The sequence below is a fragment of the Sciurus carolinensis genome, chromosome 17 (genome assembly GCF_902686445.1).
Source record: "Sciurus carolinensis chromosome 17, mSciCar1.2, whole genome shotgun sequence".
Taxonomy (NCBI): Eukaryota; Metazoa; Chordata; class Mammalia; order Rodentia; family Sciuridae; genus Sciurus; species Sciurus carolinensis.
The window spans coordinates 17,148,154-17,174,266 of NC_062229.1; the positions used below are offsets into that span (position 1 = coordinate 17,148,154).

Below are 26,113 nucleotides of genomic sequence, written 5' to 3' on the forward strand. Positions count from 1 at the left end.
ATATGAGAGCAATGTCGAAGCTGGACATTGCTACAGGAACAGAATGTCCTGTGGTTCTATGGCACAGTGGGGTGGATGCAGCTAATAATAATGCATAGTATATCTCAGAATTCTTAGAAGAGAGTATTTGGAATGTAGTCTCCATAAAGAAATGATTGGTGGTTAAGGCAAAGAATATACCAACTATCCTGAGTGGATCCTTGCCTCATGTAAACATGGATCAAAATACATTGCACAATAGATATATATAAAGGTGAAATTCACTGTAGTATATCCAGAGCATAGTTTTGTCAATTTCATATTAAGCTAATTTTTAAACATCTACAAATAAATAGAAAGAAAACCAGTAGAAATTTCTTCCAGGGGAAAAGGGGAGGGAGGATGAGAGAGAAAGGGGAAATACTAGAGACCAAAATAGAGCAAATTATATTCCATATCTCTACAATTATGTTAAATTAACTCCAATATTATGTTTGACTATAATACACTAAAAACTGTAATGCATAAATATGCAGCTCATAAATATACAAAATATAGTATCAATCAAAAATTAAATGAATTCATCTTGTAAACCACAGTCACCAACTTTTGGGATTTGATTTTTTTAATGTGGTGCTGAGGATGGAGCCCAGTCCTCACACTTGCAGGGCAAGTGCTCTACCACTGAGCTAACATCCCAGCCTGTGACCAGTTCTTAATAGCACTAGTACGCTAAATTCTACATGATCAAGAAGAGGAGTCAAGGTCGTGATGTTCAAAGAGAAAAACTGACCTCACATTTACCTTGACTATGAATTTCATTAATTGCCTCAGTCATCAATCTACTTTTCTTTCCTGGGCATGATAAAAATCATGGCTATTTTTACAGTAATATGAAAGAAATATTACTCAATAAAATATGCCATGGAAGAATTAATTGTTCTTTTAAAATCCTTGATGGTATATGACATAACGGTAATTTCAAAACATTTCCAAACATTATTTGGAATAATTGTGGAGAATCACACAACCACAGAGCTAACCTTAACCAGAGCACAAACCTTAATGCAGAAGATTGGAGGTGCAGACAGGTGGACATCAAGGGATGAAAACCCCAGGAGCCAAACAGGAGGAGAAAGTTGCATGTCCACCATCTCATCAAAGATCCCCACTGTGGCCTGGGGCTCTGAAGCCTGGGCATGGGCTTCTGCAGACAATGGATCATTTTATATTTTCCCTCCAAAGAGACTTTTCAGGGCTCTCTTTACATCATTATTTCTCAGACTGTAGATAAAGGGGTTCAGCATGGGGGTGACCACAGTGTACATCACCGAAGCTGTTGAAGTGGAGTGTGAGCTGTGGGTTGCAGCAGAGCTAAGGTACACACCTAGGCCCGTGCAGTAAAATAAGGAGACCACGGAGAGGTGAGACACACAGGTGGAGAAGGCTTTGTACTTTCCTTGAGCAGAAGAGATTGCACGGATGGAGGACACTATCTTTGAGTAGGAGTAAAGGATGCCAGCGAGGGGACAAGTAGCCAACAGCACAAGTGCAAAATACATCACCACGTCATTAAGGAACTTGTCAGAACAGGCAAGTTGGACCACCTGGTTGAGTTCACAGAAAAAGTGGGGGATTTCCAAATGTGTGCAGAAGGACAGACGCAACACCATTAAGCTTTGCAGCAGGGCATGCAGGACACTCAGAATCCAGCACACCAGAACCAGCAAACCACAGAGCTGAGGATTCATGATGACAGTGTAGTGCAGTGGGTGACAGATGGCCACAAACCTGTCATAGGCCATCACAGACAGGAGGAAGTTGTCCAACTCTACAAAAACCAAGAAAAAGCACATCTGGGTGATGCAGCCTGCATGGGTAATGGCCTTGGTCTGTGTCTGGATATTCACCAGCATCTTTGGGATGGTGGTGGAGGTGAAGCAGATGTCCACAAAGGACAGGTTGGAGAGGAAGAAGTACATGGGCGTGTGCAGGTGGGAGTCTGAGATGGTGGCCAGGATGATGAGCAGGTTCCCCAGCACAGTGACCAGGTACATGGAGAGGAAAAGCCCAAAGATGAGGGGCTTCAGTTCTGGGTCCTCTGAAAATCCCAGAAGGAGGAATTCCGAAACGCTTGTATTGTTTCCTGGTTCCATGAGGTGGATGTTACTACTGAAATGAGAAAAATAATATTACTGCTTTTTGCACACGTGGACACTCCCAATATGGTTGAAATGTTATAATTTATATTTTCCAATAAATAAATTAACTTCTGTGGTATCATGGGTCTGGTCATCCTAGGCCACCCTAGTGCCAATATTAATGAGAAATTCCTGTCTCACTCTAAGCCTTTCCACAAGAGTTCATGAATTGTACAGAATTAATGAGAAAATACTTCTTACCATTGAGGAGTACTTGTGGGTTGCTGAACTCATTTCAGGCACCATCTTTAACCAAAGCTCCTACATCCCAGTGATGGGCAAAGAACACGTGCACAGAGGTAAATTATAGGAATGTTACATTTTTATGCAAATGATTTATCACATATATTGTCCTATGTGACAAGTTACTGAATAATACACACCAAATATGTGTGGTCCTGAATGATCTCGTGGATAAGCAATTGATGACACAGAATGGGGGGTGGGAGGGGTTAGGGTTAAGGTTATGGTTAGGGATAGGGTTAGGGCAGGGGGCAAAAATGGAGGAAGGAAGTACTGTTTAGAGGCAAAAGAGGGTTAGGAGGGTTGGGGGAAGGGAAAAAGAAACAGAATAAATCAAACAACATCACCCTATGTAAATTTATGATTACACAAAAGGTATGCCTTTACTCCATGTACAAACAGAAAAACAACAAGTATCTCATTTGTTTACAATAAAAAAATACTACAGGAAAAAAATGTGTGGTCCTTTGAAAATTAATTCTAACTTAATAAAGCTACTTTAAAAAGAAATAATCATATAGCATGCCTTATGATGAAGCATGTACGATAAAAACAAAAGCAGTTATAATGCAGACAGCAGATAAGAGGTTGTATTTAAGTGTGTGTGTGTGTGTGTGTGTGTGTGTGTGTGTGTGTGTTTGTGTGTGTTGCTGGGGATTTCAACCAGGGCCTTGTATATGCTAAGCAGGTGCTCTAGGGCTCTCACACTGACTCACACCCCCAGCTCCAGGACTGTTTTTAATAGGTGACCAGAAGCTCAGTAGAGAACAGAGATCTCAGGAGATCCAGCAGAAGCCAGCAGGCCAACAGGCATTTCTACCTGGCAGAAGGAATTCCCAGTGCAAAGGCCCTGAGGCAGGAGCATGTTTAGGGAACCCAAAGGCATCAAGCAGCCAGTGTGAAGAGGTCAATGAGAAAGAGGGAGAGAGATCAGAGATGGTGTCAGAGGATGCTGAGGAAAGAGGTGGCCTCCCTGCTGGAGCTGAATCTGCCTGAGACAGGGAGGCCTTCCTCCCCACTACACCTTCACATATTATTAACTTCCTTCCCCAGCATCATTGAATGGAAATGGACATACTACATGTTACCTTTATTGTTAAGTTGATCTATGTGCTACGATCATCACCTTGGACTATCTGAGTGCCAGAGCCCTGCCCTGAGGAGAGCACACGTGCACACACACCACACTGTCAACACTGTGGCCTCTGACCTTCAAACCGCACTGTTATGCTCCTAGTGTATACAATGCAAGCTGGCCAGATCAAATTGTCTTACCCCTGATGCAAAAATGACATCCAGAATGACCATTTTGTAAGCCTCTCATGAACAAATAAGCATGCAGCCAATACTGTTTCATTTTGCTAGATTACACTCTGCATTTAAAGAAATACACAGGGAAAGATATCAATAAGCAAAAATAGTGGAATGAAATGGACATGGTGGGGGAGTGAGGTAATAAGCCCAGATGGTCCCTGAGAGACCAAGAGGAAGAAACCACTCCCTTGGTTCTGGGTATGTTCCAGCCCAGGGTCTGTCTCCTGGGCACCCTGCAAAAATAAGAAAGGGGCAGAAATAAACACATCCAAAGTCAAAAATAGCAATGTCTTTATGATTTCAAATGTGATACAGAAAGGACACAAAGATAAAATGATTAAGGAGAATAAATTAACAATTCACAAAAGAATCCACAAAGTACAACAAATCTTGTCTTGTTTCTATATGAGGCAGAAACTCTTGCTTTTCCTGTGCCTCTTCCAGACCTCCTTGACCAATGGGTTTTGCTATGATGGCTGAGGAGTCCCCTTCCTCACTTCTCTCCTGTGGCATCTGTTCTTTGCTATGCTTGGGCTTTGGATTTTAATTGTCTATTGTTTTTCTTACCAAAGCCCCCGGGTGCACTCTGGCCCTGTTTCTAGTCTTCATCCAACAAGCAGAGGTCTCTCCAGTCATTCCTTGCAAAACCACACGTCATGAGAGTCCTGTCCCTTTGCTTCCTTCCTATGACTGGGGCCTTCTGTTATACACATGCATTTTACAGTACTCAGTCTATGACCTTATAAAACCAGATCCAGGTAAGCAAAGACTTCATGGGCTCTGTTCACCTTCCTATCTTTGCAAAGGTACTGAAGTCTATCTGTGATTACTAGAGAAAAATGTAAGAAAGTAGTAAAATATGTAATTCAAAACTGCAAGGAGAATGCAACTAGATTCCATGGGACTACTTCCAAACAACTGTGTTCATCAAGCTGAATGGAGCCTCAAAAGCTAGTGGAATCCAGGTGGCAGTGTGGCTCAGTGGTAGAGCACTGGTCAGCATGACTGAGGCTCTGGTTCCATACTTTGCAATGCAAAGACCAAAACTAACTGGAACAAGACTAACAGGAGCAAATCCATGATACCAACATGAATTAGTAATTAAACCAACAAAAGTTGGCATATCAGAATATAACATGTAATGTTCCTATAATATCCTGATGTTAATAAACTCCCAGCTGTCTCATGTTGAATGAATAAAGAACTTAGCCTGAGTATATGTGAACATTTCATATATGACAAAGTTTCATTTTAATTTAGTAGAAGATTAGATTGTGCAATAAATGCTCACATTAAGTGTCTGCCTGGAAGAAAATGAATTTGGCTCACTACCTCACTTAAGTTAACAGTAACCAGAGAAGATAAGACCTAAGTGTAAAAACACACCATTGATTTTAGGAGAACCTCTACAAATTATATAAAATTCTACAGTCAGCAAGAACCTAGTAAGGCAAGAAACTCAGGTGTAAGAAGACAGATATGTACCAGTAAAAAAAATTTTGAATGATTTTAATGGTCTAAAGTATCACCTGAGAAGCCATTGGAGAAATAATATATTGTAAAAATCAATCAAAATACTGATCCTGGTAGAAAATGGACAAATAACAGTAAAGGGACACCAAAATATTCGCTTAAGCTCAGTAATTATTTAAGAAAATAGCAAGAAATATTTTATCCACAACCTCCTTCTTTAGGAAAACTCCTGAAGACCTATTCTGTCGGTTGTGGTTAGAATTTTTAAGCAGAAAATAGAGAGCTCTCAAAATTAGGTAGAACATGTGACTCTGGACCACGTACGAGGGAGATAATCTGAAGTCAGCTATAAATACCAAAAGGATAGAAACTCCTTAACTCAAGGTCTCTTGATCTGAATATTGACATTCTGGGACAAGTTAATTCTCTGAGGTAGGTGCTGACCTGTGCATTGTGGGAGGGTCAGCAACACCCATGAGCTCTCAGGACCCCTCCCCTGAGTGACTGCTGAAAATGTCTGTGAAACTTGCACTGTGTCAGGGGAGGAGCATCCCTTCTGGTTGAGAATCACTTGTTTGAACTTCACAATAGCAACGTACCTTTTGTAACATTGATATAGCAGTGAATTAGTGAGAACCAATATGAAAGGCATGGAAAGTACGAGTAGCACAGCCCCATTATGAAATGCTGTGCATCCTTAGAAATACCTAAACTGCAGTGAGCTGGTCATCTGCAGGAAGTCCACAGGAATTACACAGTGAGAAGGTGGGGGGACCAGCGAGGAACGAACAGTACACCAAATGAGAGAACAGTGAGGAGTGCATGGGAATTTTCTCATGCATTTGCATAGAAAGTATGGGAGCATGTATATACACAAACTATAGAAAGAAAAGCTTTAAAAGAGACTGATAACTTACAGAATAGACAATGACAGCATTGATTAAATTAGTATAAGTATACTGCTTTTTTCTTTAATGCAACGAGTTTATGGATTTTATTTTTGTCTTAAAATTTCATTTGGTAATCAATTTATTCATATGGTTTGTTTTTTGTTTACTTTGGCAGGGCTGAGTCTCAAACCCAAGACCTTGTGTATGCTAAGCAAGCTCCCTATAATTATGCTACAACCTCTGTCCAATTTTTTAAATTGATACATAAGACCTGTACATGTTAGTAGGGTACAATATGACAATTCAGCACATGTATTCAATATGGAATGCTCAAATCAGATTAATGAACATTTCCTTCCATTAAACATTCACCAATTCTCTGGTGGGAAGTTTCTAATTTTCTTCTTCTAATTTCTTATGAGAATATATAATTAAAAGTTGATCTATGGTTTTTAAGTAATGTTATGCTTTTTCTTATGAATATGAAAATCATAACCATATAACACAGAATAAAATGTACTATAACCATTGCTCTTTGCTGCCAGGAACTCAGGATTTATGGCTCCTCTCTAAGTGTGTGTTGGTATCCACCAACAACCCCTGCTGTCTCTCCTCCACACTACCTCCCCTCTACTGATCACTCATTCTAATTTTCACTATTTTTAAATTTTTTCATTTTTATTTGGATATATTCATTGCATATATTTATTGTACTCATGTGACATTTCAATACAAGCATACAGTCTGCACTGACTGAAACAAAATTAAATGAAAATCTAAAACATCTAAAAGAAAAGATATAAACTCTTAATTATTTAATATCAACTTGGTTCCTAACTCAAGATTAAATTGCCAAAACCTCACGAATATTGGAGTATGAAGGAAATCCTCTAAATTCCATGCTAGTAACAATGTTTAAAGTCTTAGTGAGATTATGTAAAGATAAGTGTATTCTAATATACTTGATACAGATGAAACGAGCTTTAAACAAATAGGAAAGAAGCAGGAATACCTTCCCAGGGAGGCTCGAAGCTAATGCCTCTCTGGGAAATGTACCTAATCACAAGAAGTAAAGGGAAAGAGTAAGCAACCACAGAAAGGTGGAAATGAGATGGAAATACACATAGAACACGAATACTAGCAACAGAGAAGCACAAGGACTTTAAAGTAAGAACTCACAAGTAAAGAACATCAATTCCTGGATTCCTTCAGAAAAAAAAAGTGTGGGAACATAATCAACTGATAGATTAGACTACACCAAGTTTATACATTTTTACACACTCCCCAAAATATCTCTCTGCATACATGAAACAACTAAACTAAAAGGCAAACAGGTAATTTGTGTGGGGGAAAAACTCCAATACTTTGTAAGAATACATTGGAAAATGAGGGAAATGCCCTGCAGTGTCTATGCAAAAGTCTCGAGGGAGAGACTCTGCATACAGAGGTAACTGGCAAGCAACCCCACCTGCATGTTCAGCCTCAGAGATGTGCAAATCATTGCACAGTAAGGCTCTTAGACATACTTGTACTCAGCTGTGACATAATGCTTTCCAGGTGAACACCAAAGGGAGAAATGATACTATCAGAAGTGCATCCATGGACTTCTGTTGCAAGATATTTGCAAGATCCTTGATGTGGATTCTTGCCAACAATACACAAACATAATCAAATATTTCCCATCTAAGTAAACACATATCAAAATACACCATAACATGGCTGTTTTTCCCTACTCCCTTAATTTAAAAGCTTCTTGGACCTCTGCTCTTTCTCTTGAGCACTGGATGCCTCCCTCCCAACTTCTCTTCAGCCTCCATTAGCTCCATTTCATGACCAGCAGTGAACCCTGTGTTAATCAGTGCAATGTTCACTTCTCAGCTAAGTGTCATGAATCACTTCAGCCTTGTGAGTAAATCCTCAATCAGCACAGCGAGCAGCCACAGCAGCCATGCTCTGTGTTAGGTTGGCCTGGCTCTCCACTTACCTTAGCTAAAGAGTCTTGGGTTCCATTCTCTCTGATATTCTCCTCCAGTGTCCACTGAGCTGTCAGACTCACCTGGAGACAAGCTCTGAGAAGAAGGTTTCTCTGTGGAAGTGCAAGATCCTGCCTGGGTGGGCTTGATGGTGACTGAAGCTCTGTCCCCAGAAAACACAGCAGGAAGGAGTCAAGTGCTGGGCTGCTAGGCAGACTGAAGACCTCAAAGGACACCACCATGTCCTGTCCTGCACAAGGCTGTGTACTGAGAGACCACATCAGAGCAGAGTCACAACTCCGTATTTCTGCTCATTAGTCTCATTTGCCTCTTATTCCCCTGAGGGATACTGGCCTGTAAAGACAGAGTCTTCCTGCTGATTCTCTCTTCTCAAGAGACATGATTATAACCAAGTAAATCCAGTTTTTATTGTTCCTCCATGGATCCACCTGCCTTCCAGAGTTCCAGCCTCCTGGCTCTTCATCTCCCCTTTGACTAAAAGTGTTTTCCAAGTCTGACACTGATGAGCTCATCTTGACTGCTGCTCTTGTATCTTCAAAGCATGGACCTGTGTTGGGCAAAAAGCACTGATATACCAGAAAATAATCATTCCTCTTTAATAAGGGTGAGAACATGGTCTAAAGCCTTGGGCATTTCACAGTCATGTCTTCATGGTCCTCTCCCAACACTATCAGGAAATTTTGATTTTTACTTCTATTTTACTTGTTCTTTTTAGATATACATGACATAGACATATTACCCATACATGGAGTATAACTTATTCTAATTAGGATCCTATTCTTGTGGTTGGAGCAGGGAGGGGAAGAAGGGAAGTCCATTGGATCGGACAAAGAGGAATGATGGAAGGGAGGAGAGGGGGACAGGAAGGACAGTAAGATTAATTGGACACACTTTCCTATCCTTGTGTTTGAATATATGACAAGGGTAACTTCACATCACGCACAACCACAAGAATAGGATATTTATAGTTTTAACACGTTAAGAGCTCCCATGCAGCCCCTCATTTTGAAATATTTATTAAGAAAAGATGTAATTAGTTCTTATTTTGCACTATAATCTGAGATTAACATCTGACAAGAATTCTGCAATTTCATGTTTACTAAGGTGTATTCTATGCAGTCTCTTCTATGTAGTGATACTATTGTGAACTCCATCCACTACAGATCTTCGGCTGAGCAATGCTATTACATTAAGTGGAGATGGGACCTTCATTTGAATTCTGGCATGACCCTTACTCTTCTCAAATAAGTGACTCTGGTTCTCAACTACATATGATTTTCCCCTGGGGATATCTGGCAATGTCTGCAGCATGGTACTAAACACCCACAGCAGCTCCCCACACAAAAAATTACCCTGCCCTGACATGTGAGCCTTGAGGAGGTGATCCGAACCAATTCTAGACCAACTTCATCATTCAGAAGACTTACCAGGGACACAAGTTCCAATGCAAATTGTGAGGTCATGGGTCTCCTGAAACTCTGTAATCTAACAAGGTCCAAATTGGTCCTGGTACTGTAGGTGCTGGTCTGTGGACCTCATTTTGAGTAGCAGGTTGTGATGCTCTGTGGAGTCTGGTGTAGGTAGTTTTAGGTCTTCTCCTCCCAAATCATCATTGTATGTTATTCCTGAAGGAAGTGCATCTACTCAATCTAGAGACAGTAATCATTTCCTGTCCAGTTATTATTATATTGTCTTTTATATTACAGGGGAGTGAAACCAGAAGTGTTCTACCAGTGAGATACACAACTGGATCTTTTTAATATTTATTTATTTATTTGTTTGTTTATTTATTTATTTTGAGCCAGGGTCTCACTAACTTGCCCAGGTTGGCCTCAAAATTGTCACCTTCTAACCTCCAAGTCACTAGCATTAAATGTGTGCACAACCATTGCCAGTCAATAATTCTACGTGGAAGCTCTTACATGGCAACTAATGTAATTCTGAAAAAGACACTTTAGTAGGCAGAATAATGAACTCCTAGCATGTCTGGAACCTAATTCAAAGAAAGTTTGAATATGTTGGGTTAAAAACAATAATCATTCCTTTCCCTTTTTAATGATTTATTATCGTGTTGTGGTTATATATAACAGGGGTACTCATTGTGACACACTCACACTTGCATGGAATAGTATTTGCTCCATTTCAGACCCCAGGATTTCTCTCTGCTCTGCTCCCTCTCCTATTCCCCCTCCTGTACTCTCCTGGTCTTCCCTCTATTTATTTACTGTATTTAGTTGGTCCTTTACAGACCAACATGAAGGTGGAATTCACAGCAGTGTGTTCATGTGTAGATATGGTATACGTGGGACGATGATCTCCCTTTCACTATCCCTCATACCCACTCCACTGTTCCATTCCTTGACTCCATTATTCTCCCTTCTAGTGTCATGTGATACCCTTTTTTATGCCTCATTTCTCTCTAGCTTCAACAGGTGAGAGAGAAATTTGACCCTTGATGTTCTGAGCCTGGCTTATTTCATTTAGCACAATGTTCTCCAGGACCATCATTTTCAAACAGGCCATAATTTCAATTTTCTTTATGACTGAGTAAAACCCCATTGGGTATATATACCATATTTTCTTTATATATCTTACTGTTGAATTTTTTAGAACATAATAACCTGTAGTAGAGTACACTAGCATAATAAAGATTGCCTTTCATGAAAAGCAGTTATATTGCTGACATACATGGGAATTATAAAGCAACACAGAAAAATGGTGGCCTCAGATTTTGCTCCAGTAAATTTCAAAAATTACCTCATGTGCCCAGTGCTGCTGTTTCCATAAACACAGTAAAATACATGACTGTTTTATCAGTGAAAGATAAAAACCTTCATCAATGCAACATATTTCAGGTGGGAAGAATGTTTTTGAAAGAAATATTTGCTGTCTGTAACATAAAGTTTTCCTCTTTCAAAGAAAAGTTCAACAGACAATATGCACAGACAGTTGACTATCAGAAAACCGAAGGCTAGATAAAGAGAGCTGGTTACTTTGCATAGAGGGTGAAACGAGAATCATGTCAACTCCAGGGTTAACAGAATGAAGAGGTGTCACTTTCACAATCAGATTAAAAAAACACAACTCTATCTCTGAGGTTGTGCTGCCCGCAGTCATGGGCAGGTGCCCCTGAACCCCAGGGCAAGAGTCTTTCATCATTTCCTTCCAAAGAGCCTTCTCAGGGCTCTCTTTACATCCTTATTCCTCAGACTGTAGATGAAGGGGTTCAGCATGGGGGTGACCACAGTGTACATCACTGAGGCTGTTGCACTGGAATGTGGGCTGTGGGTTGCACCAGAACTAAGGTACACACCTAGGCCTGTGCCATAAAGAAGAAGACCATGGAGAGGTGAGATGCACAGGTGGAGAAGGCTTTGTACCTCCCCTGAGCTGATGAGATTTTACAGATGGAGGACACTATCTTGGAGTAGGAGTAAAGGATGCCAGCAAGGGGGCCACCTCCCAGCAACACAGTTACAAAATACCTGACCAAATCACTAATCAAGGTGTCAGAACAGGCAAGTTGAACCACCTGGTTAAGTTCACAGGAAAAGTGTGGGATTTCTAAGTGTGTGCAGAAGGACAGGCTCAACACCATGAAGCTTTGTATCAAGGCATGTAGGAGACTCAGGACCCAACACAACAGAACCAGCAAACCACAGAGCTGGGGAGTCATGAGGGCAGTGTAGTGCAGGGGGTGACAGATGGCCACATATCTGTCGTAGGCCATGACAGTCAGGAGGAAGTTGTCCACCTCTACAAAAATCAAGAAAAAGCACATCTGGGTGATGCATCCTTCATAGGTAATGGTGTTGCTTTGTGTCTGGATGTTCACCAGCATCTTTGGGACAGTGGTGGAGGTGAAGCAGATGTCCAGAAAGGACAGGTTGGAGAGGAAGAAGTACATGGGCGTGTGCAGGTGTGAGTCTGAGATGGTGGCCAGGATGATGAGCAGGTTCCCCAGCACAGTGACAAGGCACATGGACTGGAAAAGCCCAAAGATGAGGGGTTGCATTTCTGGGTCCTCTGAAATCCCAGAAGGAGGAATTCTGAAAATCTTGTATTGTTTCCTGGTTCCATGAAGTGGATGTGACTACTGAAAAGAGAAAGAATATATGACTAATTTCAATGGTTAATTTGAATTGTCAACTTGATTGGATTAAGAGATGTTGATGATGAAGAGGCTTCTGGGTGTGTCCATGATGGTGTGTCTAGGAATGATTGGAATGTGGGACAGGAACTGAAGTGGAGTCCCTCCCTAAGCATGGGCAGCACCACCCAATAGGAAGGAATAGAAACTGGAAGAACCAGGAAGCAGATGCAGATGCAAACTTGACTCTTGAATGGTTTCTTGATTGCTGCTTCAGTCCTGTGAGGATATCAGCCTCTGGTTTTTCAATCTTCTAAAGTAGACTCTTCCAGTGATTCTCCAGGTAGATTCTGATGCCTTGGTCTCAGACCAGGGAAGCACTGTTGATCTTTCTTGTTCTGGGTCTTCTGTGTCTTGGAGTTTGCAGCTGCTGTTTCTTGCTGCTCACCAGCTGTCGATGGCCATTGTGGACTATCCACCTTCTGCCTGTGTAAGACAATCTAATAGATCCCCTTTTTATATCATAATTCTGATTGATTCTGTTCCTCTAGAGAACACTGACTCGTACACTGATCTTCACACACATGGACAAAATTGATATAAATGTTATATTTCATATTTTCCAGTAAAGAAATTAATTTGTTTTGTTTCTGGGTCTGGTCACCCTAAGACATCCCTAAAGCCATTTCGGTTTAGGAATTCCTGTCTCTCTCTAAGCCTTTCCCAAGAGCTCATGCAATGTACTCTCTTAAGGAGAAATTGCTTCTTACCATGAAGGAGTATATGTAGAGTGCTGACCATGTTCCAGGCCCTCAACAACAAAAGTTCCTACATCCCAATGATGGGCAAAGAGCATATGTATATAGACAAATCACAGGAATCCTTCCTCTCTGTGCCCAGGATGTGGCCTATATTTGCATATGCATGTTTGCATTTACATATGCATATTAGATTTACATATGCATAACTCATGCTGTTCACTTAAACACATGTGGTCCTTTGGTTATTACTTATACTTCAACAAAGCTGTTCAAAAAGAAATCATGATATATCACGCCATAAGTTGATGTTGCCTCAAAAAACAAAGGAACACACAAATGGAGAGAGTAGCTAAAAGGTGCTTTTTAGTGCTTCCTGTGTGTGTGTGTGTGTGTGTGTGTGTGTGTGTGTGTTTAGACTAGGTATAATTCCAGGTGATTTCTGTGCTTGTAGGCACTCTACACTAACCGACCCTGCCCTCAGTCTCTGAGGTTTCTATTTTCATGGTTTTCCATACAGTAATTAAAAAGAAACTTAGAGAAATGAAAAGCATATTATACAGCATGCTGAAAACATCAACATGAAGAGTAATGAAGTTGAAGAAGAATTTGGCACACTATTACACAGCGGACAATGTTTCTATGACATTATGGCAGATGATAAATGCTAAGCTATCACTTGTCAAATGAACCAGGAATGAAGTCTATTGTACATGGACGTTTCAAATACAGAGTTAGGACCCCTTCTTTTTGACAGCAAAAAATCTCTCCAGACACTGCTCAATATCCCCTAGGGCAGAAATATCACGAGTGATTGAGATCCACTCTGAAATTAACAATAGCAAAATACTTTTGCAGCGTTGATATAATAGTAAAGCAATGATTTAAAAACTAAGAAAGACCACAAAGAGAAGTATGGATAGCATAGTCCCATTGTGAAATACCATACATCCTTTGAAACATCTAAAGGGTGTTGTGTTAGTTGATTTGAAGGAACTCAGCAGACATCTTTCAGAGAGAAGGAAAGAGGGCACAAGCTAGAACAGACCACAACCAAAGCAAGGGCATGTCCAGTGTGCATAGGAGCCTATGCCTGCATTTGTTTGAAGAGTGTATGAGCTTGTCATTAAGCAGAATAAGAAGAAAAGTTCAAACATAAACTGAGAACTTACAGGAAAACAGAATGGCAGTGCTAGTTAGTTTGGTATAAGTACAGTTTTTTATTTAATGCAGTTTATGGATTTTTTGTTTCCAAATTTTATCTAATATCTCACATTGATTATTTATCACAGTTTTCTATTTTTGTGGGCCCAGCTTTTTTGGTGTTTTGTTTGTTTTCATTTGCATTGAGGGGACACAAACACAGGGCTTTGTGCATAATAACCAAGTGCTCTCACTGAACTTCACCGCAAATTTTTATTAATAGACAAATAATAAGTGTACATACAACAGGGTGGAGTGTTATAATTCAATTCATGTGTGAAATATGAAATGCTCAAATCAGGGTCATTAGCATTTCCCTCGCCTTAAACATTTGTCAATTCTTTTTGTTGGGAACTACCTAACTTCATTGTTCTTATTTTTTTGTAAATATGTCTTATAAAACTGTTAGAGTATTTTGGAGTAATTTTCAGTTTGCTTCCTAGGATTATAAAATTTTAGAGATAAAATGTATAAGAAAAGATTTTACTGAAAACTTCCCAGCATGTGGTGGGACACAGGAGCCCTTCTTCCTGTGCCTGGGAACTGCTGTGGTTATCAGGCCTCCCTGGCTCCTCCCCTGCCTTTCCTGCCTCTGCTGACAACCAGTCCACGTTCTACTACACTGAGTCTTCAATGTTCTCCTATTCTTTATTAAAAATGCCCTCTGGAGGGGCCAAGATGGCAGACTAGAGGGCGACTGCATTTCACGCTGCCCCAGGACGCAAGATTCAAAAGAGGAGATAGTGAGAGACTTGGGACCAACTCAAAGCTGCCGGGTGAGTCTCTCCTGTTGGGGAGGCGTCCTGGATGGGGCGGTAGCCCCGGAACGCAGGGAATTTGTGAAGTGGAGTTGCTCGGCGAGACGCCCCTCCCCCCGCTGGAGCGGTAAACACGGACAACTGGGATCATCGTAGAGGAGGCAGCTCAGCATAGCGCTTGGACTCGAGCAGCCTCTGGGGCTCCGGGTGGCTGCCTGGGGAGAAGCTGCGTGGCGAGCTGTTTGGACCCAGAGTGACCGCTTCCGAACACCGGGGGGTTGCCCGGAGGAGGAGGAGAGGCCCGGCGGGTCGCTTGGGTCTAGGAGTGACTGCATCAGAGCCACGGGTGGTTGCCAGAGGAGGAGCTGAGTGGTGAGCTGTTTGAACTCAGAGTGGGCGCTCCTGAGTGCCGGGGGACTGCCCGGAGGAAGAGGAGGAGTGCGGCGGGACGCTTGGTCTGGGAATGACTGCATCAGAACCACAGGCGGTTGCCAGAAGAGGAGCTGCGTGGTAAACTGTTTGAACCCAGAGCGAGCGCTCCTGAGTGCCGGGAGGTTGCCCGGAGGAGGAGGAGGAGCGCGGCGTGTTGCTTGACCTGGGAGTGCTGCGGGCGGTTGCCAGAGGAGGAGGCGAGTGGTGAGCTGATTGGACTAAAAGCAACCGCTCCTGAACACCGGTGGCCTGCCTGGAGGAGGAGCGTGGTGAGTCACCTGGTCTCGGAGCCACCGTTCCTGAACACCTGGGGGGCTACCCCAAGGAGGAGGAGGAGGAACAGGGCGGGTCACTTGGACTTGGAGTGACTGCCTAGGGCTACGGGTGGTTGGCGGGAGGAGGAGTCCCGAAGTGAGTTGTTTGGATTCCTAGTGACTGTGTCGGAAACCGGGCGGCTGTCCGGAGGTGGAGGTGTGTGGCGGGTCTCTGTGTCTCGGAGCTATTGTACGGGGCTCCAGGTGGTGGCTCAGGGGAGGGGCTGCATAGCCAGGCGATTGGTGCAGAGCAGGGTCCCAGGAGCTAGGTGGCTTCTTGCTGGAAGAGCTGCACAGAGACACGCCTAGGGGCGGAGCGAAGTTTCCAGGGCTGTGGACAGATTCTCTGGGAGAGGCAGTCTAAGGAGACTCGCCTGCGAAGGGTGAGGCTCCCAGGCCCAGGACGTAGGTCTGGGCCCCTGGGATCGTTGCAGAAGAAGACAGCCCAGCCCAGGAGGTAGTTGTAGATTGAGGGGAACCTCTAGGAGGGCAACTGACTAGCGAGACGTCCCCACCGAGTGACTCTTCTCGGCCGGGGGAGGTTTTCCCACAGGGACGGTAAAGCCAGAGACATAGGCACAAACAGGCCTTGCCTCAGCCCACAGTCTACTTCCCCATTGGATGACCATTGGTCAACAAGTGGAGGCACCTCCGCCCACTAGCAGGGAATATACGCCACCTGAGGGTTACCACACCTAGAGAGGCAGCTTCTTCGTGGAGCTCTGCATTATCAACCTCCTCCAAGTCTTCAGGCTACTGAAGGATAAGAGTGGATATACTAGCAATCTTCAGGGACATTATAAGTTGATAGAGGAAATCTGCAATATCTTAATGACCCACTGATCCCTGAACAATATGAGAAAACAAGGGAAGAAAATGCCCCAAACAAATCTAGATGTTACATCAATAAAATCCAACTGACAGCATGGCAGAAGAAATGACAGAAAGGGAGTTCAGAATGTACATAATTAAAATGATTAGGGAAGCAAACGATGAGATGAAAGAGCAAATGCAGGCATTGAACGATCGCACCAATCGACAGTTAACAGAGCAAATTCAGGAAGCAAAAGATCATTTCAATAAAGAGTTAGAGATATTGAAAAAAAACCAAACAGAAATCCTTGAAATGAAGGAAACAATAAACCAAATTAAGAACTCCATAGAAAGCATAACCAATAGGATAGAACAGCTGGAAGACAGAACTTCAGATATTGAAGACAAAATATTTAACCTCGAAAACAAAGTTGAACAAACAGAGAAGATGGTGAGAAATCATGAACAGAATCTCCAAGAACTATGGGATATCATTAAAAGGCCAAATCTGAGAATTATTGGGATTGAGGAAGGCTTAGAGAAACAAACCAAAGGAATGAACAATCTATTTGAAGAAATAATATCAGAAAATTTCCCAAATCTGAAGAATGAAATGGAAAATCAAGTCCAAGAGGCTTATAGGACTCCAAATACACAAAATTACAACAGACCCACACCAAGGCACATTATAATGAAAATACCTAACATACAAAATAAAGACAGAATTTTAAAGGCTGTGAGAGAAAAGAACCAAATTACATTCAGGGGGAAGCCAATACGGATATCAGCAGATTTTTCAATCCAGACCCTAAAAGCTAGAAGGGCCTGGAACAATATTTTTCAAGCTCTGAAAGAAAATGGATGCCAACCAAGAATCTTATACCCAGCAAAACTTACCTTCAAATTTGACGATGAAATAAGATCATTCCACGATAAACAAAAGCTAAAAGAATTTACAAAAAGAAAGCCAGCATTACAGAACATTCTCAGCAAAATATTTCATGAGGAAGAGATAAAAAACAAAGAAGCAAATCAGCAAAGGGAGGAATTATCCTAAAGGAACTCTCAAATAAAGGAGGAACCAAGATGTGTCAAAAATTTCAAATATGAACCAAATGACTGGGAATACAAATCATATCTCAATAATAACCCTGAATGTTAATGGCCTGAATTCATCAATCAAAAGACATAGACTGGCAGATTGGATTAAAAAGAAAGATCCAACAATATGTTGCCTGCAAGAGACTCACCTCATAGAAAGAGATACCCATAGACTAAAGGTGAAAGGATGGGGAAAAACATACCATGCACATGGGCTCAGCAAAAAAGCTGGAGTATCCATCCTCATTTCAGATAATGTGGACTTCAAGCCAATGTTAGTCAGAAGGGATAAAGAAGGACATTTCATACTGCTTAAGGGAAGCATAAATCAGCAAGATATAACAATCATAAACATCTATGCCCCAAACAGTGGCTCGTCCATGTATGTTAAACAAATCCTTCTCAATTTTAGAAACCAAATAGACCATAACACAATAATACTAGGTGATTTTAACACGCCTCTTTCACCACTGGACAGATCTTCCAAACAAAAATTGAACAAAGAAACCATAGATCTCAATAACACAATCAATAATTTAGACTTCACAGACATTTATAGAATATACCATCCAACCAAGAGCGAATACACTTTCTTCTCAGCAGCACATGGATCCTTCTCTAAAATAGACCATATATTATGCCACAAAGCTAATGTCAGCAAATACAAGAAGATAGAGACACTACCTTGTATTCTATCAGATCATAATGGATTGAAGTTACAAATTAATGAAAGAGTAAAAAACAGAAACTACTCCAACACCTGGAGATTAAACAATATGCTACTATATGATGAATGGATAACAGAAGATATTAGGAAGGAAATTAAAAAATTCTTAGAGGTAAACGAGAACAAAGAAACAACATATCAAAATCTCTGGGACACTATGAAAGCAGTACTTAGAGGAAGATTTATTTCATGGAGCGCATTTAATAAAAGAAGTAAAACTCAACAAATAAATGACCTAACACTACAGCTCAAAGCCATAGAAAAAGAAGAACAGACCAACACCAAAAGTAGTAGAAGACAGGAAATAGTTAAACTGAGAGCTGAAATCAACGAAATTGAAATGAAAGAAACAATACAAAAAATTGCCAAAATAAATAGTTGGTTCTTCGAAAAAATAAACAAAATTGATAAACCTTTAGCCACACTAACAAAGAGAAGACGAGAGAAAACCCAAATCACTAATATTCGGAATGAACAAGGAAATATCACAACAGACACGACCGAAATACAAAACATAATTAGAAGCTATTTTGAAAACCTATACTCCAACAAAATAGAAAATTTCGAAGACATCAACAGGTTTCTAGAGACATATGAATTGCCTAAACTGAACGAGGAGGACATACACAATTTAAATAGACCAATTTCAAGTAATGAAATAGAAGAAGTCATCAAAAGCCTACCAACAAAGAAAAGTCCAGGACCAGATGGGTTCTCAGCCGAGTTCTACAAAACTTTTAAAGAAGAACTCATTCCAATACTTCTCAAAGTATTCCAGAAAATAGAAGAGGAGGGAACTCTCCCAAACTCATTCTATGAAGCCAATATTACCCTGATTCCTAAACCAGACAGAGACACATCGAGGAAAGAAAATTTCAGACCAATATCCTTAATGAACATCGACGCAAAAATTCTAAACAAAATTTTAGCAAATCGCATACAAAAACATATTAAAAAGATAGTGCACCATGATCAAGTGGGTTTCATCCCAGGGATGCAAGGTTGGTTCAACATCAGAAAATCAATAAATGTCATTCACCATATCAATAGACTTAAAGTCAAGAATCACATGATTATTTCGATAGATGCAGAAAAAGCATTTGATAAAATACAGCACCCCTTCATGCTCAAAACACTAGAAAAAATAGGGATAGTGGGAACATTCCTTAACATCGTAAAGGCCATCTACGCTAAACCCATTGCTAATATCATTCTAAATGGTGAAAAACTGAAAGCATTCCCTCTAAAAACTGGAACAAGGCAGGGATGCCCTCTTTCACCACTTCTATTCAATATCGTCCTTGAAACTCTAGCCAGAGCAATTAGACAGACCAAAGAAATTAAAGGGATACGAATAGGAAAAGAAGAACTCAAACTATCCCTATTTGCTGATGATATGATGGTATACTTAGAGGAACCAGGAAATTCCACCAGAAAACTTTTAGATCTCATAAGTGAATTCAGTAAAGTAGCGGGATATAAGATCAATGCACATAAATCGAAGGCATTTTTATATATAAGCGATGAATCTTCAGAAAGAGAAATTAGGAAAACTACCCCATTCACAATAGCTTCGAAAAAAATAAAGTATTTGGGAATCAATCTCACAAAAGAGGTGAAAGACCTCTACAATGAGAACTACAGAACACTAAAGAAAGAAATTCAAGAAAACCTTAGAAGATGGAAAGATCTCCCATGTTCTTGGATAGGAAGAATTAATATTGTCAAAATGGCCATACTACCAAAAGTGCTATACAGATTCAATGCAATTCCAATTAAAATCCCAATGATGTACCTTACAGAAATAGAGCAAGCAATTATGAAATTCATCTGGAAGAATAAAAAACCCAGAATAGCTAAAGCAATCCTTGGCAGAAAGAGTGAAGCAGGGGGTATCGCAATACCAGATCTTCAACTCTACTACAAAGCAATAGTAACAAAAACGGCATGGTATTGGTACCAAAATAGAAAGGTGGATCAATGATACAGAATAGAGGACACGGACACAAACCCAAATAAATACAATTTTCTCATACTAGACAAAGGTTCCAACAATATGCAATGGAGAAAAGATAGCCTCTTCAACAAATGGTGCTGGGAGAATTGGAAATCCATATGCAACAGAATGAATCTAAACCCATATCTCTCACCATGCACGAAACTAAACTCAAAATGGATTAAGGATCTCGGAATCAGACCAGAGACCTTGCATCTTATAGAAGAAAAAGTAGGTCCAGAGCTTCAACATGTCGGCTTAGGACCAGACTTCCTCAACAGGACTCCCATAGCACAAGAAATAAAAGCAAGAATTAATAACTGGGATAGATTCAAACTAAAAAGCTTTCTCTCAGCAAAGGAAACTATCAGCAATGCAAAGAAAGAGCCTACAGAATGGGAGAAAATCTTTGCCAATCATACTTCAGATAGAGCGCTAATCTCCAGAATCTATAAAGAACTCAAAAAACTCTACACCAAGAATGTAAATAATCCAATCGACAAATGGGCTAACGAAATGAATAGACACTTCACAGAAGAAGATATACAAGCAATCAACAAACATATGGAAAAATGTTCAACATCTCTAGTAATAAGAGAAATGCAAATCAAAACCACCCTAAGATTCCATCTCACCCCAATTAGAATGGCAATTATCAAGAATACAACCAACAACAGGTGTTGGCGAGGATGTGGTGAGAAAGGTACACTCTTACATTGCTGGTGGGGCTGCAAATTAGTGCAGCCACTCTGGAAAGCAGTGTGGAGATTCCTTAGAAAACTTGGAATGGAAACACCATTTGACCCAGCTATCCCACTCCTTGGCCTATACCCAAAGGACTTAAAATCAGCATATTACAGAGATACAGCCACATCAATGTTCATAGCTGCTCAGTTCACAATAGCCAGATTGTGGAACCAACCTAGATGTCCTTCAATTGATGAATGGATAAAGAAAATGTGGTATATATATACAATGGAATATTACTCAGCCATAAAGAACGATAAAATTATGGCATTTGCAGGCAAATGGATGAAACTGGAGAGTATCATGCTAAGTGAGATAAGCCAATCTCAAAAAACCAAAGGAAGAATGATATCGCTAATAAGTGGATGATGACACATAATGGGGGGTGGGAAGGGTTAGTGTTGGGGTTGGAGTTGGGTTTAGGGAGGGGGGCAGGAATGGAGGAAGGAAGGACTGTATAGATGGAGGGGAAGGGTGGGAGGGGAGGGGGGGAAGGGAAAAAATGGCAGAATGAATCAAACAACATTACCCTATGTAGATTTATGATTACACAAATGGTATGCCTTTACGCCATGTACAGACAGAGAAACAACATGTATCCCATTTGTTTACAATTTTATAATAAAAAAAAATGCCCTCTGTACATGTTCATGGGTTCCATGTCACTTTTCAATACATTCATTCACCACACACTGATTGAAACAAAATGGAATGAAAACTCTAAACATCCACTGGAAAGATGGCAAATAGGAGTTATTTAATGATATCAACATGGGTTACAAATTCAAGACTAAATTGCCAAACAAATGGAAATAGCACAAAATGAAGGAAGACCTATAAACTGCATGACAGGGAAAATATGTAAAGTTTTAATATTGGTCATTCAAAAATATGTATGTCACAATATGCTAAGTAAAGATAAAATGAGCTTTCATCGAGAGGGAAATAAGCATGAATGCCTTTCAATGATGCCTAAAGGTGATGCCTTTCTGAGCAATGCACCTGAGCAGAAAAAGACAAAACACAATCATAAGCAAAAGCAGAGGTGTGAAAAGCAGTTGGAAATGTGTATCTAAGGTGATGTAGCATGAGGGCTGCATGAGAATATTCACTACCTTTTTTAAAGCAAGTGTTCAAAAAAGAAAATATCACATTAGACACTCAATACATTCCAAAAAAGTGCAAACAAATACAGTCAATATTTATAGGCTTGGACTTACAAAAGTCATAATTTTTCAATATTCCTCACAAAAATATTTCTGCATACATGAAAATAGGCAGTCTGTAAAAGAAAATGAATCTTCAACAATCTTTTAAATAAATGCATTGGAAAACGAGTTGGGGATAAAACCTCCCAGTATACAATAGAAAAACTGGCATAGACCCTCAGCAATTAGAAGTAAGTGCTCAACAAACTCACAGACACAGGCTCAGATATATAAACCATTCCAAAATAAGTCTCCTAGGTGTATCTCTATTCAAATGTTAAATTGCTTTTTAATGAGACAAGAGAAATAACACGTTAAAATATACATCCATTCATGTGTGTGTGTGTCTGTGTGTGTGTGTGTGTGTGTGTGTGTGTGTGTGTATACATACATCAAACTTTCCTTATCCATTCTCCTGTTTAAGGGCATCTAGGTTATTTCGATTGTTTATTAATTCTGAAGCCAAATCAAAAAAAAAAAATCAATACTTTCTCCGATATGTTGCTGCTAATTCACAATGAGGGTGGGGAATATGGAAGAGTAGTTACATTATATTAGGTAGAGGGGGTGAAGGCAGGAAAAGTGGTGAGGGGGAAGGAATGATAGCAGAGTGAAACAGATATTAACACATCATATACACATATCACTGCCTGAACAATGTGCTCCTTACAATATATACAATCAGAAAACTGAGAGATTATAATCCATTATGTATGATCTATCAAAATGTATAAATCCATTCTACTGTCATGTACAACTACATAGAACAAATGAAAACTTTTAAACAATATGTGTCCCATGGCCATTTACAGTAATATAAATTTACAAGATCCTTCCTCAGAATCTTGTACAGAATACATAAATGTAATCAAATATTTTTCATCTACAGTACACAATCATAAAATTACACCCTAATTTCACTGTTTTTCCCTTTACAGTTAATCCTTATTCCTCTACTCCTTTAACTGCAGAGATCCTCAGGCCTCTGCTCTTTATCTGGGAGCACTGGACACCTCCCTCCCTTCTTCTCTTCAGCCTCCATTCGCTCCATTTCATGGCGAGCAGTGAACCCTGAGTTAATCAGTGCAATGTTCACTTCTCAGCCAAGTGTCGTGAATCAATGCAGCCTTGTGAGTAAATCCTCAATCAGGACAGCGAGCAGCCACAGCAGCCCTGCTCTGTCCTAGGTTGGCCTGACTCTCCACTTCCCTCAGCTAAAGAGTCCTGGGTTCCATTCTCTCTGATGCTCTCCTGCAGTGTCCACTGAGCTCTCAGACTCACCTGGAGACCAGCTCTGACAGGAAGGTCTCTCTGAAATTGCAAGGTCCTGCCTGGGTGGGCTTGATGGTGACTGAAGCTCTGTCCTCAGAAAACACAGAAGGAAGGAATCAAGTGCTGGGTTCCTAGGCAGACCAAACACCTCAAAGGACACCACCACATCCCGTCCATCACAAGGTTGTGTACTGAGGGACCACATCAGAGCAGAGAGTCACAGCTCCCTATATCTGCTCATTAGACTCATTTCCCGCTTGGCCGCTAGAGGGACACTGGCCTGGAAAGACAGGAAACTCTTCCTGCTGATTCTCTATTACCAAGAGAATTGCTTATAGTCCAGTAAACCTAGATTTTATTATTCCCCCATGAATCCACCTGCCTTCCAGTGCTCCAGCCTCCTGGCACATCTTCACCCATTTGGCTGAAAGTGTTTTCTAAGTCTGACACTGATGAGCTCATCTTGACTGGAGCTCATGTGTCTCTAGGCATGAACCTGTGCTGGGCAAAAAGCACCAATACCCCAGAAAAGTCACTCCTCTTTAACAAGGGTGAGCACTGTGTTCCCTTTGTCTAAATCTTGGGCATTACACTTCTTGCCTCTGTGGTCCTTTCTCAAATTGTCATTAAGTTATAGTTTTAAGACCAGTTAAGAGCTCCCAATCAACCTTTAACTTAAAAATGTTTATTAGAATGAGATGTGATTGGTTCACTTCATGCATCATAACCTGAGCCTAATACCTGATAGGAACTGGGAAACTTCATTTTTATTGACTTCTATTCTGTGAAGTCGATTTTACATAGTGATACTCCTATGACCTCCATCTCCATGGCAGAAAAATGGGGTGACAAATGCTATACTGTAAGGAGCGATGAGACCTTCGTTTGACTTCTGGCAGGATGCTTCCACTTCATATACATGGGCATTTGGCTTTCACCTACATATATTTTCCCCCAGAGGATATTTAACAATGTCTTAACATTGGTACTAGCCATCTACGATGCCCACAACAGCTCCCAACACAAATAATTACCCTAGTTCTAAATGTCAACAGTGAAGGGTAATCAAAACCAATTCTAGACCACATTTCTGCATATTTATGCAGAAGAATCACCAAAAGGCAAGTACAAAAGCAAATGCTGAGACCATAGGACTACTAAGGTTCCAGGAACTCTGCATTCTTATTTGATAAAGGTGGTCTTGGTACTGCAGGTGTGGTCTGGGGACCTCTCTCTGAGGAGCAAGGCTGTGAAATTCTGTGAGAGTCTGGTGTAGGTAGTTGTAGCTCTTCTCCTTTGCAAACTGTCTTTGTAAGTTATTATTTTTGTGTATTTATGAAAGGCTGTGTGTTCTCTCACTCTAAAGAAGGTAATGATGTCTGTGTATTCTTGTTGCTGTTATTGCTACGGTTATTATCATTTCATCATACTGACCCCAGAGGTGACCCACCACTGGGCAACATACCCTGACAATTTTTATTTATTTATTTATTTATTTATTTATTTATTTATTTATTTATTTACCTGGGTTTTCCTAACTTGCAAGACTGGTTTCACAATGACCATCCTCCAGCTTCAGCCTCCAAACTCTTGGATTAATGTTGTGCTCCACCATATCCAGCCCATTATTCCATACCACTGCTTTTGAAACACAACCAATATCACTGTGAAAAAGAACGTGTAGTAGGCAGGATAATGATCATGAAAGGATGTCTAGATTCTACTTCAAAAAGAGTTTGAACATGATGACTTTACAGTTTTAAATTTAATTTTATGATCCCAGGAACCTGCCACAATCAGCACCATTATACTAAAGTCCAAATTACCAAGCGGAGCAGTTAAAGCATTGACATACACAGAATTGATAAAGCAAAGGAGAAGCACTTCAGTGACACTTTTCCCTCTACTGCAAATTACAAAATCCAACTCAGGGGCCCAGTGCTGTGCTTCTGCATACACATAGCAAACCAAATGAATATATTTCAGTAAAACATATAAACATATCAATACAATATATTTCAAGAGGGAAGAAATGATTTGTAGGAAATCCTTCCCATCCCATGATACACATGTGAAATTCCAAAGGTTTTTCTTTTTTTTTTTTTCCAAAGTTTGGAAAAATTTAGAATCTCAGACGATGTGAAAAACTGCTGAGCATCACAGAAAGCAGGAGACTGAATGAAGTGGGTTGTTAGTGGTAGAGAGAGGTTGAACTCAGAGGAGTGAATCTGCAGGAAATCAATAGGAGGAGGAAGCTTCACATGCCCAATCTCATCAGAAATCCCAACTCCAGCTCTGAGGCTTGCTACCCACAGTCAGAGTCATGGGCTTCTGAACCTTCTACAGTTGTTCACCAGCATCTTTGGGACAGTAGTAGAGACCAAACAGATGTCCACAAAGGACAGGTTGGAGAGGAAGAAGTACGTGGGCTTGTGCAGGTGGGAGTCTGAGATGGTGGCCAGGATGATGAGCAGGTTCCCAAGCACAGTGACCAGGTACGTGGAGAGGAAAAGCCCAAAGATGAGGGGCTGTAGTTCTGGGTCCTCTGAAAATCCCAGTAGAAGAAACTCTGAAACTTCTGTTTTATTTCCTTGTTCCAT

The 26,113-nt window shown here is 40.7% G+C and overlaps 1 protein-coding gene across 1 annotated transcript; it reads right to left on the reverse strand.

The window, feature by feature from the left end:
- Positions 1-1,205: 1,205 nt before the first annotated feature.
- On the reverse strand, positions 1,206-26,113 carry LOC124969136 (olfactory receptor 7A10-like). Its single transcript, XM_047531966.1, has 3 exons — positions 25,979-26,113; positions 11,688-12,049; positions 1,206-2,151 (listed from the first exon to the last, which is right to left on the reverse strand). The coding sequence occupies exons 1-3, from the start codon at positions 26,111-26,113 to the stop codon at positions 1,206-1,208; spliced, it is 1,443 nt and encodes a 480-aa protein (XP_047387922.1).